At 42.1% G+C, this 16,217-nt stretch overlaps 2 protein-coding genes across 2 annotated transcripts in view; one reads left to right on the top strand and one right to left on the bottom strand.

The window, feature by feature from the left end:
- The window catches only part of LOC134284074 (arginine/serine-rich coiled-coil protein 2-like), a 33,376-nt gene extending 17,944 nt beyond the window's left edge, over window positions 1-15,432 (bottom strand). The window contains exons 1-3 of the mRNA XM_062842325.1: window positions 15,278-15,432; window positions 14,424-14,585; window positions 293-571 (exon numbers count right to left, since the gene is read on the bottom strand). Coding sequence (XP_062698309.1) covers window positions 293-571; window positions 14,424-14,585; window positions 15,278-15,412 — 576 coding nt within the window. The 5' untranslated portion in view covers window positions 15,413-15,432. The remainder of the gene's footprint in view (window positions 1-292; window positions 572-14,423; window positions 14,586-15,277) is intronic.
- Window positions 15,433-15,549: 117 nt separating this feature from the next.
- Window positions 15,550-16,151, top strand: LOC134292238 (uncharacterized). Its single transcript, XM_062861225.1, has 2 exons — window positions 15,550-15,740; window positions 15,807-16,151. Exons 1-2 carry the CDS (start codon window positions 15,711-15,713, stop codon window positions 16,125-16,127), a joined length of 351 nt encoding a protein of 116 aa, XP_062717209.1. The 5' UTR covers window positions 15,550-15,710; the 3' UTR covers window positions 16,128-16,151.
- The last annotated feature ends 66 nt before the right edge of the window (window positions 16,152-16,217 follow it).

Here is a 16,217-nt window from a genome sequence, read left to right as displayed (position 1 = left end):
GTAAACGATCGCGACTGGTGTATTCTTCGGGCTACAAGCGAATGCAAAGCTCTCAGTCTGGGTAAACTTCGTTAACTTTGGTAGCTTCACGGGATCTCCTGCTGCCGCAGTTGCTATGAGTTCATCGTGACCTACTTGGTCGTCATCGTTGATTTACGAAGTCTCATCAAGGCCTACTTGAGGTCCTTTATGATGTTCTCCTATTGATTTCATGATTCCTTCAATTTTGTAATTAATTTAGTTTATGTTGGCATGCCCCTAACCCCCTATAGCAAATCCAAAAGTAACATACCTCTTTGACCGGACGTCGATGTTCTGGCGATAGCGACGGCACCTTCGCCAGCTTAACACTTTCCTGTTTCATAGCACCGCTGCTGCTGCTAGTAGAGCTCGCTTCCTGGGGTTTGCTGGTCGATGGTTTATTCGACGACTTTTTGCGGGATTTTCGGTCTCGGTCACTGCTAGAGTCCGACTCCGACGAAGAGGATGAAGACGACGATGACGAAGAAGACGAGGAAGAGGACGAGTCCCGGCTGTCGCTCGAAGATGACGATGAAGAGCGGGAACGCTTCTGTAATGATACAAAACAACGGCGAGCGTGGGGAGTTCAAGGTACAGCTGTTAATTTTCTTCCATCGATTGGTATTGTGATTATTTTGGAAACTATGGCTAATCGGAGACGAAATTGAAAATGTTACATGCCGAGAGCGAGTTTTTTTTGTGTTCCTATAATAAAATTATTGATATCCTACATTTTTTGAAATTTTATTTTCCAAAATGCTGTTTCTTTGATGAACTTTCAGAGAAAATAACTTTCAGGGAAATGCGTTATGAAAATATAATTTAAAGAAATAAGATTATTTCAAATATTTTAAGTAATTTTGATATAACGTTTTGGATGGAAACGCCATAACGAAAGACTAACTTAATACCTATTTTTGTAAGCAATGTTTTTTTTTATGATTTTATTCTTACTCGCTCCTGGCACATCACAACGTTACTTTCTAGATTTTAATTTCTCCGAACCTAATAAAAAAATACAAAACTAAATACATATCCCTATCTGCAATACTTACGAAAAGGCTCCCTTGCCTAGTTTTATTGGAAACCTTATAGATACATATAAGATATATTACCCTGTTTCATTGAGCGTTGCGACAATCTCTCCGCCTCAAAAACGGTTCATGCTCATGCTCTAATTACAGCAAGCAGTGCAGGCACTCTTCTGCTGGCTGATCCGGAAGGGGTTAGTGGTTTCGTGCCCCGGGTATTGGATCAGCGTGCTTTGTTGATGCTCAGTCGGTGGTTTGTGGATACGACGGGCGCTTTGAGATGGTGTGAGTTTGGTTGGGTTTCTTTTGTGGGCCACGCACACACACATTTTTCACTTGGTATGAACTTATCATAAATCAAAAAGGTTCTTTGAACGACAGTAACAGTAGTGTCAGGATTATTCGAGGTATTTGGCAGATTTGTAATTTGAGAGATATTAATGGGGATTGTTATTTTCTTATGGTTTGAAGGTTTTCAATCGCAAAAAGGGAGGAATCAAAACAACTATTGAACTCCTTTGAACCATTTTGTGACTACGGCTTGCACAGTGGAGTGTCCCGAAAGCAGACTAGAAAAGTTATATAGCTACATAAACAGTTCACAAATCAAGTCGGTTGGCTAAAAGAAATGAAGCTACAACAGAACAATTTACAAAAAAAATAAAAGTTTTGAACATTTCATTGCGTAAATAGAGAATAGGACAGATCGATGAAGTACTAGATTTGTAGTAATGAGCTGAATTTCTCCATTTCTTGCAACATAAACAACATAGTTACCTAAAGTTAAACAGCATCAAATTAGGCAATGAATCATAAATACCCACGCTTTTTGCACCATTTCATTGCAGAAACGGCGAATAGACCTTCTCACCATACAACAATCCAGCTCACTACTTTCAATCTAGTACTTCACCGATCTGTCCTATTCGTTGCATACAGGGTAGAACACAATCAGTGAAGTACTAGATTGAACGTAGTGTGCTGGATTTTTGTATGGTGAGATGATCAATTTTCCATTTCTGCAATGAAATGGTGCAAACAGCGTGGGCTATGTGATTTCTTGCCTAATTTAACCCTTCAGCACGCGCGCTGTTGTAAAAAGTACAACACTACCAAAAAACCTCACTCGTTGTATTCATGGCGAGTGCGGTGCAGTTTCGGTTGCTTGATGTCGCGCGTCCTGGAAGGTTAATGATGTTTGAGGAAAACTTTGGGCAACTGTGTTGTTGAAGTTATTAGAAATACATAATACAACAACACAATGGGGCACGTTTGGTGTAGTACTAGATTTGTAGTAATGAGCTGAATTTTAGTATGGTGAGAAGGTCAATTCTCCGTTTTTACAATGAAATGGTGCAAAAAGCGTGGGTATTATGATTCCTTGCTTGATAGGAAGCAATCAGTGAAGTACTAGATTGAAAGTAGTGAGCTGGATTTTTGTATGGTGAAAAGATCAGTTCTCCATTTCTGCAATGAAATAGTGCAAACAGCATGGGTTATATGGATTCTTGCGTAATTTGCTGTTTGAGCAAAAGTTTGGGTAACTGTGTTGTTAAAGTTGCAAGAAATAAATAATACAACACAGTTACCAAAACTATTGCTCAAATAGCATCAAATTGGTCAAGAAATCATATAACCCATGCTGTTTGTACCATTTCATTACAAAAATGGAGAACTGATCATCTCACCATACAAAAATTCAGGTCATTACTTTCAATCTAGTACTTCACTGATTGCTTCCTATTTGATGCTGTTTGAGCAAAACTTTGGGCAATAGTGTTGTTGTTTGCTCCATTTCTTGCAACATAAACAACATAGTTATACAAAGTTTTGCTCAAACAGCTTCAAATAGGAGGCCATCAGTGAAGTACTAGATTGAAAGTAGTGAGCTGGATTTTTGTATGGTGAGATGATCAATTCTTCATTTCTGCAATGAAATGGAGCAAACAGCGTGGGTTATATGATTTCTTGACTAATTTGATGCTATTTGAGCAAAAGTTTGGGTAACTGTGATGTTGTATTATTTATTTCTTGCAACTTCAACCAAGTTACCCAAACTTTTGCTCAAACAGCATAAAATTAGACATGAAATCATATAACCCACGCTGTTTGCTCCATTTCATTGCAGAAATGGAGAATTGATCATCTCACCATACTAAAATTCAGCTCACTACTTTCAATCTAGTACTTCACTGATTGCCTCCTATTAGGCAAGGAGTCATAATACCCACGCTTTTTGCATCATTTCATTGCAGAAACGGAGAAGTGTCCTTCTCACCATACTAAAATTCAGCTCATTACTACAAATCTAGTACTACACTGAACGTGTCCCATAGAAAACAATCAGTGAAGTATAAGAATTGAAGTAATAAGCTGAATTTTTGTATGATGAGAAGATCAGTTCTCCGTTTCTGCAATGAAATGGTTTAAAAACCGTGGGTATGGGGCACGTTCGGTGTAGTACTAGAAGTAATGAGCTGAATTTTAGTATGGTGAGAAGGTCAATAGGAGGCAATCAGTGAAGTACTAGATTGAAAGTAGTGAGCTGGATTTTTGTATGGTGAAAAGATCAGTTCTCCATTTCTGCAATGAAATGGTGCAAACAGCGTGGGTTATATGATTTCTTGCCTAATTTGATGCTGTTTGAGCAAAAGTTTGGGTTACTGTGTTGTTGAAGTTGCAAGAAATAAATAATATAACAACACAGTTACCTAAACTTTTGCTCAACCAGCATCAAATTAGGCAAGAAATCATATAACCCACGCTGTTTGCACCATTTCATTGCAGAAATGGAGGATTGATCATCTCACCATACACAAATCCAGCTCACTACTTTCAATCTAGTACTTCACTGATTGCCTCCTATTCTCAGTTTCTACAATAAAATGGTGCAAAAAGCGTGGGTATTATGATTCCTTGTCTAATTTGATGTTGTTTGAGCAAAACTTTGGATAACTATGTTGTTTATGTTGCAAGAAATGTAGAAAACAACAACACTGTTGCCCAAAGTTTTGCTTTAACAGCATCAAATTAGGCAAGGAATCATAATACCCACGCTTTTTGCACCATTTTATTGTAGAAACTGAGAATTGACCTTCTCACCATACTAAAATTCAGCTCATTACTACAAATCTAGTACTTCACCGATCTGTCCTATTACGATTTCTTGCCTAATTTAGTGCTGTTTGAGCAAAACTTTGGGTAACTGTGTTATTTAAGTTACAAGAAATGGAGAAAATTGCAACGTGGGTCTCCATTTAGCCTAGTGGTTACGGCGATGGATCGCCAATCCGGAGACGGCGGGTTCGATTCCTGTTCTGGTCGGAGAAATTTTCTCGACTCCCTGGGCATAATGTATCATTGTACTTGCCTCACAATATACAAATTCATGCAATGGCAGGCAAAGAAAGCCCTTTAATCAATAGGACAGATCGGTGAAGTACTAGATTTGTAGTAATGAGCTGAATTTTAGTATGGTGAGAAGGTCAATTCTCCGTTTCTGCAATGAAATGGTGCAAACAGTGTGGGTATTATGATTCCTTGCCTAATTTGATGCTGTTTGAGCAAAACTTTGGGCAACAGTGTTGTTGTTTTCTCCATTTTTTGCAACATAAACAACATAGTTATTCAAAGTTTTGCTCAAACAGCATCATATTAGGCAAGGAATCATAATACCCACACTTTTTGCACCATTTCATTGCAGAAACGGAGAATTGACCTTCTCACCATACTAAAATTCAGCTCATTACTACAAATCTAGTACAACACCGAACGTGCCCCATAACTGTGGAAATGCTCAAAGAACACTAAGTTGAAGCGAGGCAGGCCAAGTCCCAGTGAGGACGTAGAGCCACAAAGAAGAAGAAGAAGAAGAAGAAGAAGAAGAAGAAGAAGAAGAAGAAGAACAAGGTTACCCAGAGTTTTGCTCAAACAGCAAAAATTAGGCAAGAAATCATAATACCCTCCCTTTTTGCACCATTTCATTGCAGAAACGGAGAATAGGAAGCAATCAGTGAAGTACTAGATTGAAAGTAGTGAGCTGGATTTTAGTATGGTGAGATGATGAATTCTCCATTTCTGCAATGAAATGAAGCAAACAGCGTGGGTTATATGATTTCTTGACTAATTTGATGCTATTTGAGCAAAAGTTTGGGTAACTGTGATGTTGTATTATTTATTTCTTGCAACTTCAACAACACAGTTACCTAAACTTTTGCTCAAACAGCATAAAATTGGACATGAAACCATATAACCCACGCTGTTTGCACCATTTCATTGCAAAAATGGAGAATTGACCATCTCACCATACAAAAATCCAGCTCACTACTTTCAATCTAGTACTTCACTGATTGCCTCCTATTGACCTCCTCACCATACTAAAATGGGGCACGTTCGGTGTAGTACTAGATTTGTAGTAATGAGCTGAATTTTAGTATGGTGAGCAGGTCAGTTCTCTATTTCTGTAATGAAATGGTGCAAAAGGCGTGGGTATTATGTTTTCTTGCCTAATTTGATGCTGATTGAGCAAAACTTTGAATAACTATGTTGTTTATATTGCAAGAATTGGAGAAAACAACAACACTGTTGCCCAAAGTTTTGCTCAAACAGCATTAAATTAGGCAAGGAATCATAATACCCACGCTTTTTGCGCCATTTCACTGCAGAAACGGAGAATTGACCTTCTCACCATACTAAAATTCAGCTCATTACTACAAATCTAGTACTTCACCGATCTGTCCTATTCAGCTCATTACTACAAATCTAGCACTACACCGACCTGTACTATTGTTCCAACACATACTTCTCTGCTGGTTAATTCAGAGACGAGTGTAGCAACGTTGCGCGTTGAGCACACAGGTCCGAGGCATGACACGCGAGTTTGTCATTTTTATAATGTTACAAAATTGTATCAAATTTTGATAGAAACTATTAATCCTCAAGTTAAAATTCATATCACATTTTGTTATAGCTGTGATCTGATTATAAAAAAAAAGGTTATTATCTTGATTGGACCGGTGTACTTCTTGTTACAATTTAAGTTATTTTAAGGTTGGGCAGCACAGGGACGAAAGTCTCCTGGGGCCTGACGCAAACCCCCCCCCCCCCCCCTTTTGCGAGTCAGCCGCGTATTCGCCGGCTAAGAATACTCAAGTAACCACAAGCATTATATCATAACATTAATTCAATCGTATTACAGCTTAGCTAATGCAAGATAACTTTTATTCTACATCTGTCAAGTAATGAAGCGTTACATCTACATTATGAAAGCATTGAAGTTTGTATTGTTCCTAATTTATTGGGCTTTTTGAGCACATATGAAAACAAAAAGAACAGAATCAACACAGACAAATTTATATCTTTATATTATCTTCGTTTGTGGAATCCATCGGTTCTGTAATCGCTTGTTTTCGACTAGGATGAGTTTGGGAAAGTAAGATAACTGATAGCATGCCGACCCCAGCACAACTTTTAGAGCTGCTGAAAACACAACTCAATAAGGCACGAGCTGAGTAAACGTTATCTTATGTTGCACATTTTTCCAGATGCAAAATACATTTTCATCGTAACACACAGCGTTAGCGCGTCCGACTTCCATCGTGGTCCAGTTTCAGCAGTCTTGGTTCAATTCCCGAAATAGAATAAAAAATCAGAGTGAGAGTATCGGAACAGGTATGGGTAGATAAAAATAGATTGAAAAATGACAAAAAATATTTTTTTCCTTTTGTTGGCATGAAGCTTTAAGTATACATTCCATACGATTTCATTGCATTAGCTATATGGCACAAGCATTTTATATGCTTTAGCAATCACCACAGTAAAGCTTGCTTTAAATCAACAATAGTAGCGCCACTTTCGACTTTAAACCTACTTTAATGGTACCTAAATGACAAAACAACTTTATATAGCATGTCATATAATACACTATAAAGCGAAATTAATGCTATATATCCAGCGTCATGGTTACTTGGGAAGGACGGGAGCGGGACATTTGACATAAAGTCATTTGGCATAAGGTCGTTTGGCATAAGGTCACTTGGCATAAAGTCATTTGGTATAACGGTCATTTGGCATAATGGACATTATGGCAAGTGTCAATTATGCCAAATGACCGTTATGCCAAATGACTTTATGCCAAGTGACCTTATGCCAAACGGCCTTATGTATTGTTCCTAATTTATTGGGCTTTTTGAGCACATATGAAAACAAAAAGAACAGAATCAACACAGACAAATTTATATCTTTATATTATCTTCGTTTGTGGAATCCATCGGTTCTGTAATCGCTTGTTTTCGACTAGGATGAGTTTGGGAAAGTAAGATAACTGATAGCATGCCGACCCCAGCACAACTTTTAGAGCTGCTGAAAACACAACTCAATAAGGCACGAGCTGAGTAAACGTTATCTTATGTTGCACATTTTTCCAGATGCAAAATACATTTTCATCGTAACACACAGCGTTAGCGCGTCCGACTTCCATCGTGGTCCAGTTTCAGCAGTCTTGGTTCAATTCCCGAAATAGAATAAAAAATCAGAGTGAGAGTATCGGAACAGGTATGGGTAGATAAAAATAGATTGAAAAATGACAAAAAATATTTTTTTCCTTTTGTTGGCATGAAGCTTTAAGTATACATTCCATACGATTTCATTGCATTAGCTATATGGCACAAGCATTTTATATGCTTTAGCAATCACCACAGTAAAGCTTGCTTTAAATCAACAATAGTAGCGCCACTTTCGACTTTAAACCTACTTTAATGGTACCTAAATGACAAAACAACTTTATATAGCATGTCATATAATACACTATAAAGCGAAATTAATGCTATATATCCAGCGTCATGGTTACTTGGGAAGGACGGGAGCGGGACATTTGACATAAAGTCATTTGGCATAAGGTCGTTTGGCATAAGGTCACTTGGCATAAAGTCATTTGGTATAACGGTCATTTGGCATAATGGACATTATGGCAAGTGTCAATTATGCCAAATGACCGTTATGCCAAATGACTTTATGCCAAGTGACCTTATGCCAAACGGCCTTATGTCAAATGACTTTATGCCAAATGACACAGACCCGAATAGGACTACTAACCCCAATTCAAGGTGTCAAGCGAACCGTGCTGAGGAATGAATGATCGAGGGGGTGAAAAAGATGCTCGATCTTTAACGGAGCCTGTGGGGTACCTGGGCACCCCCCACAGTAAGCTGTCCCTTACCGCGTTAATGCAGGGCTCTGGCGTGGTGGACCTTATTTCCCGTGCGACTCGTGGGATGAAAAAATGAGCGAAAATTCAAGAAATCAACATTTAGGTGGAAGTAGTGGTGCAATCAACCCCTTCGCAAGAAGCGGTTTGATGAGATCTACGACAAGGAGAAGTGAGGAGATAGGCGCTGGGAGTTGCGTACGCAGTTCAAGCGTGGGTGCTCCAGTCCACTTCCCGGCAAGCCAGCCGGTGGAGGTTATGGACGGAGCGTGGTTGTTGAGGGTCGTCAACCGAGAATCCAAAGGAAAGTCCGCAATAGGACAGATCGGTGAAGTACTAGTTTTGTAGTAATGAGCTGAATTTTACTATGGTGAGAAGGTCAGTTCTCCGTTTCTGAAATGAAATAGTGCAAAAAGCGTGGGTATTATGATTCCTTGCCTAATTTGATGCTGTTTGAGCAAAACTTTGGGCAACAGTGTTATTGTTTTCTTCATTTCTTGCAATATAAACAACATAGTTACCCAAAGTTTTGCTCAAACAGCATCAAATTAGGCAAGGAATCATAATACCCACGCTTTTTGCTCCATTTCATTGCAGAAACGGAGAATTGACCTTCTCACCATACAAAAATTCAGCTCATTACTACAAATCTAGTACTACACCGAACGTGCCCCATAGAGGTGGCTGAGCAGCAGCTTGGCAAAATCATCGACTTTGCGTCCACTAAGTCGAACATAAGCAAGGACCTGAAAACGGCCTTGCTTCGACTTAGGGCGTCGATCGACGATGCCAAGCAGGAGCACGCGACCCTCGCGTTGCTGACTGCTGCAGAAGCGGAGCCTGCAAATGAGAAAGTGCCGAAGTTTACCCAAACGGAGGCCTTCTGCTTCGCAGGAAGTCCAAATAAGGCGGAAGCGACTGCTCGCGACAAACGGGGCAAGCAATCGCAGAAGCGGGCGAGGCAACCGTCAGGCGAGGAGCTGTCTGGCGGTGCCCGCAAGGCCAGGCGAATCATTACCCCGAAAGTCGGTAATAATGCCGGAAGGTCGGACCCCAGCCAGGGTTCCCGGAAAGCTGGGAAGGGTGGGCCTGAAAAGGCTGGCCCGTCCCGGAACGATGGGAACAAGGGGTTGCGACCACTGGTGGACCCTCAAACAGCCACAGAGTAGGGCGATCCAAGGGGAGGACCCCCCTTGGACGAAGGTAGAGCGGAAGAGGAAGAAGAAGGCGAATCCGCAGGTAGTAGCGCAGGACGCCAAGCCAAGGCGTAGGAGGGCAGGTGCCAAGCGCGAGAAAGGCGACGCGATCGTCATCAAGACGGAACAGTCCAAGTACTCGGACGTCTTGAAGATGATGCGAAGCGACGCCAAGCTTGAGGATCTTGGAGCCGACGTACGCAGTATTAGACGTAGGTACAGGCGAAATGATCCTGGAGCTGAAGCGCCAGAAGGAGCACAAGGGCGCCGCCTATAAGAGGCTGGCAGAAGAGGCCCTTGGTGAGGGTGTGCAGGTGAGGGCTCTGACACATGAGGCGACTCTGAAGGTCAAGGACATTCCACCGAAGTGGAAGAGCTCGTCACGGCACTGCGGCAACAGTGCGATGTGCAGGTGGCCGCCGCAGCCGTTAAGCTACGGAAAGGGCCAACAGGGACACAGATAGCTTTGGTTCAGCTACCTGTGGCGGACGTCAAAAAGTCCGTTCAAGTAGGGAGCATGAAGGTGGGTTGGTGCGTATGTCACCTGACATTCCACGAGCCACCAGAGGTTTGCTTCAGGTGTCTGGCACCAGGACACAAGTTGTGGGACTGCAAAGGTCCCGACTGGCGCAAACTGTGCAGGCGATGCGGCGCTGAAGGTCATAAGGCCCAAAGCTGCACGAGTCCGCCCATCTGCATGATCTGTACCGGGAAATCCTCGAACAACAGACATCCGATGGGTGGTCCAAGGTGCCCGGCCTTCAAGAAAGCCGCAGTGAACAACAAATCACAATGCAGGTAACGCAGCTGAACCTGAACCACTGTGATGCGGCTCAGCAACTGCTTTGTCAGGCGGTTTCTGAGTGGGAAACGGATATCGCCATCATTTCAGACCCATACCGAGTACCCGCCGGCAACGGCAACTGGGTCTCGGATGGGACCAGGAAAATGGCGGCGATATGGACGACGGGTAAATACCCCGTGCAGGAGTTGGTGTCTACTACCTATGAGGGCTTCGTGGTCGCCAAAGTAAACGGGGTCTTCTTCTGTAGCTGTTATGCGCCTCCGCGGTGGCCGATCGAGCAGTTCACGCAAATGCTGGACCGCTTAACGACCGTGCTAACAGGGCGAAGGCCGGTGGTAATAGCGGGCGACTTTAATGCCTGGGCCGTGGAATGGGGAAGCCGTTACACGAACCAGCGGGGTCAGATCCTGCTAGAAACTCTGGCCATCTTAGATGTCGACTTGGCTAATGTCGGTACCAAGAGTACCTTTAGTCGAAACGGAGCGGAGTCAATAGGACAGATCGGTGAAGTACTAGATTTGTAGTAATGAGCTGAATTTTAGTATGGTGAGAAGGTCAATTCTCTGTTTCTGCAATAAAATAGTGCAAAAAGCGTGGGTATTATGATTCCTGGCCTAATTTAATGCTGTTTGAGCAAAACTTTGGGCAACAGTGTTGTTATTTTCTTCATTTCTTGCAACATAAACAACATTGTTCACCAAAGTTTTGCTCAAACAGCATCAAATTAGATAAGGAATCATAATACCCACGCTTTTTGCACCATTTCATTGCAGAAACGGAGAATTGACCTTCTCACCATACTAAAATTCAGCTCATTACTACAAATCTAGTACTACACCGAACGTGCCCCATGGGGCACGTTCGATGTAGTACTAGATTTGTAGTAATGAGCTGAATTTTAGTATGGTGAGAAGGTCAGTTCTCTGTTTCTGCAATGAAATGGTACGAAAAGCGTGGGTATTATGATTCCTTGCCTAATTTGATGCTGTTTGAGCAAAACTTTGGATAACTATTTTGTTTATGTTGCAAGAAATGGAGAAAACAACAACACTTTTGCACAAAGTTTTGCTCAAACAGCATCAAATTTGGCAAGGAATCATAATACCCACGCTTTTTGCACCATTTCATTGCAGAAACGGAGAATTGACCTTCTCACCATACTAAAATTCAGCTCATTACTTCAAATCTAGTACTTCGCCGATCTATCCGCTGTCTGCTGTTGTTGTAGTCGATACTGTAGCGAACCGCCAGGTGGTCGCTGTGAGTGTAGCCATCATCTACTCTCCAGTTCGAACTACTTGTTAGGCCAGGACTACAAAAGGTCACGTCATTAATAGGAGGCAATCAGTGAAGTTCTAGATTGAAAGTAGTGAGCTGGATTTTTGTATGGTGAGATGATCGATTCTCCATTTCTGCAATGTAATGGTGCAAACAGCGTGGGTTATATGATTTCTTGTCTAATTTGATGCTGTTTGAGCAAAAGCTTGGGTAACTGTGTTGTTGAAGTTGCAAGAAATAATGGGGCACGTTCGGTGTAGTACTAGATTTGTAGTAATGAGCTGAATTTTAGTATGGTGAGAAGGTCAATTCTCCGTATCTGCAATAAAATGGTGCAAAAAGCGTGGGTATTATGATTCCTTGCCTAATTTGATGCTGTTTGAGAAAAACTTTGGATAACTATGTTGTTTATGTTGCAAGAAATGGAGAAAACAACAACACTGTTGCCCAAAGTTTTGCTCAATCAGCATCAAATTAGGCAAGAAATCATATAACCCACGCTGTTTGCACCATTTCATTGCAGAAATGGAGAATCGATCATCTCACCATACAAAAATCCAGCTCACTACTTTCAATCTAGTACTTCACTGATTGCCTCCTATTAATGACGTGACCTTTTGTAGTCCTGGCCTAACAAGTAGTTCGAACTGGAGAGTAGATGATGGCTACACTCACAGCGACCACCTGGCGGTTCGCTACAGTATCGACTACAACAACAGCAGACAGCGGATAGAAGAAGAGGCGGCTAGGCCAAGGCCAAGCCCTCGCAGGTGGAAGACATCATACTTCGACGAAGGGGTATTTGGGGAGGCGCTCCGCCGTGAGCGAAACTTAATCGGTTCAAACGGCGACGAGCTGGTAGCGGTGCTCTCACGTGCGTGTGATGCGACCATGCCTAGGCGAGTCCACCCTAGAAATGGGAGGCCACCGGCTTACTGGTGGACCGACGCGATTGCGGACCTGCGCCGCGCCTGCCTACGGGCTAGGCGGCGGATGCAGCGAGCACGATCAGAGGAAGAGCGAAACGAACGGCGGGTGGTGTTCGCCGCTGCAAAAACCGCGCTTAAGACCGAGATAAGAGCAAGCAAAAAGGCCTGCTTTGAGGGTCTCTGTCATAGTGCCAATACGAACCCGTGGGGTGACGCCTACAGGATCGTTATGGCCAAGACGAGAGGTGTGATGGCTCCTACAGAGCAATCTCCAGAGATGTTGGAGGGGATCATTGGAGGACTTTTTCCGCGTCATGATCCTAATCCTTGGCCTCCTTTCGTAGGACAGCCGGGGACTGGGGCTGGCGATGAGGAGAGGGTCACCGATGTGGAACTTGCGGGGATAGCTAAGTCCCTTAGCGTAGGTAAGGCCCCAGGTCCGGACGGAGTTCCGAACCTGGCCTTAAAAGTAAATAGAAGTTACTAAAATCGACCGAAACCCTAGGAATTACTTCCGACGATACATCCGAACCCCACAATGAGCTCCAGATTTTTGATGAAGAATTCATCCAACCTGTTGTATTATAAACTTGATATGCGTCATTGTCTATCAAATCCTATAGGATCAACTTGAAATACATATATGGAAAATAAACTAGTTCGAAAGCTATCTAAGATTTTTAAACAAGAGGAGTCTTATGTGGTGTTTTTGGTCAGCGCTCGTCGGGGTAATTAGACAGATGTTTTTGAAAATAATTTTTCTAATTTGATGTGAACTTGCAGTACTTTCTTCAACATCTCAATCGCTTCATCAGGCTTGTATTAGAGCTGCAAGGTGAATTTGCATCAGAAATTACTATAGTTTTATGTGTTTTTCATGAGATGCTCATATTGCCCAATTGGTCAAATTATCCCGACTACTCGTATGTGAATCAAAGAAGGAATACTTGGAACATTTTCAGCAGGCATTCTTGGAGGAATCCGAGCAGGATTGGAAGAATCCCAATAAGTTATTACTCGACGATTCACAGAAATAATTTTTGAAAAAAAAAAATCTCTAGAGGAATCCATTAAGAAACAGAAGGTATTATATAAGGAATCCTTGCTGCCGTGAATCGCAAGTCAGTCCCATCTGCATTTTGGGCAAAAATGAGTTAATGGCCGTTTTCAAGCTTTCTTCGGATGACCTTTCAGCTGCGTGCAAAAAAATATATAGTTTGTTCAGTAAAATTGAAAAACAACACCAAGTCAGATTGTCCCATAATGAAATGTAATCGCAAGTCAGTCCCATTACGAACTTGTGCACCCTCCAGTACAAAACCTAACAATATTTTAGCCAGTTTTATATTTTTTACTGTTACGTTTTCACGTTTGAAACAATATGTGAAAGTTTCATGATGATCGCAGAAGTTTTCAATTCATGGCGATTTTTTAGAGTTTCGCATAGAAATCGAATTTGAAAACTTCAGAGGTCATTTTATCAATGCCTACTTTTTACATATTGGACTGACTTGCGATTCACGGCAGCTTGGATCTCTAAAAACATTCGTGTTCAAATCGTTTTAGATCTAGTAGATGCTGCAAAAGTTATGCTTCCTGTTTCGGTGTTAAAACTGTTTTTCTGAATCCTACTTTCAATTTCACCACCATTTGAACTTGAATTTCGACAAACCACATGACCATTGGCCAGGACATAAAACTGTTCATAGTAGCTATTTTTTAGGGTTGAGCGTTACAACTTTTCTAGCTTCGATTTTTGGGACACTCATGTGTACAAACGTTGAATCACAAACGATTAAGATGAATAACAAAACGACAAAATCAGAAGATTTTTTTCTTATAAAGTGGCAGACATACGCATTGACAAACAATTCCCAGAAACCAAACCACATTTGAAGGGCAATAATTCAAATAAATGCTAACTACAACTAATACACCATCCCCAGAAGAAACATTTACCTTTTTCGAATGCTTTCCGCCGGATTTGTCCTTGAGACTAGTTCTTCGGGAATCTTCCTCTTTGAGCTGTCCGTGTTTACGCTTCTTGGCATCATGGCTATCCGTCGTCGTCTTTGTAGCCGCCGCTGCTGCCGGAGGCTTCTTGCGGCCGGTGGAGGTTTCCTAAAGGAAGGGTCAACTATTCAGGATGTATAGGCAAGCACAGCAAATGGTATTATTATGTGATACGAGTGTGGAACGCTTTCGTTTGGAAAAGCCCTTCCCCCAGGTAGGATTAATGATAACACTATGGTTGATAGAATCGATAAAGAAAAGTCGAGGTAATGGACATTAGAGTAAAGTTGAATTACTTCAGCGCCCAAGCGAGCAGCTGTATCAATCAATATAACAGATTCCTAAAAATATGGAAGGACGAAACCCTACCAGCTGGATGGATGGCCTCATATGCCCAATCTACAAGGGCATAGACTATAGACTACTAATCACTGAGGGATTATTTATTTATATGCTCGGCACTGGAATAAAGCTATAGCTAGTGTAGACATCAAGTCATCGAGGTGTATTTCATGTAAATCAGTTTAATCTAATAAAGTAAACCGCAAACTGTTCTGAAATCTGCATTGCCCACTTCGATTATTGATTTTGCTGTGACATCATCGGCCGAAAGCCGACAGCACTTTTCTTCCATTTACGGACAAAAACACACAAGCCCAGCCCACAAGCTCCGTGTGAGCCGATGCAAATTCCGACTAATTTAACGCGAACGAACACTTCCCCCCGGAAACCAACAGCCCACAAATGTACCGATCATCCCACCGGTACCGCGGAAGATAAAATTGGCCCGAAATACTTACCCTATCCGGGGGTAAATCCTGTTGGTCCTCCAGCTCGTCGTCACTGTTGTAGTTTTGCAGTAGAGAGTCCATCTTGAAATGTGAGTGCGGTCGCGGTGCGGAGAAGAAAACCAAAACTCGTCGGCGGCGGCTCATCGTTCACTCGCACGCATCTCACGTCTCACTTCGTACGAAATGTCAGTTGCAATCATCGATGACGAATTCGCCATCATTAAATTTTATTGATCATCCGACATCGCTTTTTGACACAAGCTTTGTTATGAAAACAACTCGCAGTTGTTTTCAAAGTGTTTTAGAAAGAATCGCGAAATCAGTGTTCAAACATTTTGATAAAATTAAATAAAATTTATTTAATGTTTGGTAAATAAGAGTCCAGGCTTCAAAAACAGTTCGGTTACTGCGAGTGAGTCAAGCACCCTTCAAAACTGAGTCGATGAAGGAGGAGGATCTGCCGAAGATAACTGTAAGTACCTAATCTTCAAAATTCATACTTATTTAAAAAATTCCGACTGATTCCTTTCATTTTCAGATGCTAAAAGCCGCACCGGCTAGAAAAGCCTCTGCTCAGCAGCAGCAGACCCGGACCCTCACCGTGGAATCGCTCCGCAGGATTGTGTGTTGTCTGTGTTTCGAAACGAAAGCGGACGTTGCGCGGGTTTCCGCCTTTGGGGCGTTTGCGGATCAGACCTTTTTGAGTGACATCGTTCGCACCTGTTTCGGGGTCGATATTGATGAGGAACAGTTTTGTACGGACGTGTGCGAGCAGTGTCTGGTGCAGATCGAGATAACGTGGCAGTTCTACAGGAAGGTCAATGCTAACGCCAGCGCGTTGAAGGATTTGTATCGGTAAGATTTTTTGAGCTTTCATCTAAGTGGTGCTTCTCCTGAAAAAAAAAACTGCCAATCCTACAGGAATTAATTCAAGGATTCCTCCCGAAGT

Source organism: Aedes albopictus, chromosome 3, assembly GCF_035046485.1.
Source record: "Aedes albopictus strain Foshan chromosome 3, AalbF5, whole genome shotgun sequence".
Classification (NCBI taxonomy): Eukaryota; Metazoa; Arthropoda; class Insecta; order Diptera; family Culicidae; genus Aedes; species Aedes albopictus.
Note: the sequence above shows the minus strand (reverse complement) of the source record. Positions and strands in the feature narration are given on the sequence as shown.

Bases quoted from the DNA above. Each gene is read 5' to 3' on its own strand.
- LOC134292238 (XM_062861225.1), top strand. From the start codon at position 15,711: ATGAAGGAGGAGGATCTGCCGAAGATAACT. The intron at 15,741-15,806 runs GTAAGTACCTAA...TTTCATTTTCAG, and splicing joins AGGATCTGCCGAAGATAACT to ATGCTAAAAGCCGCACCGGC.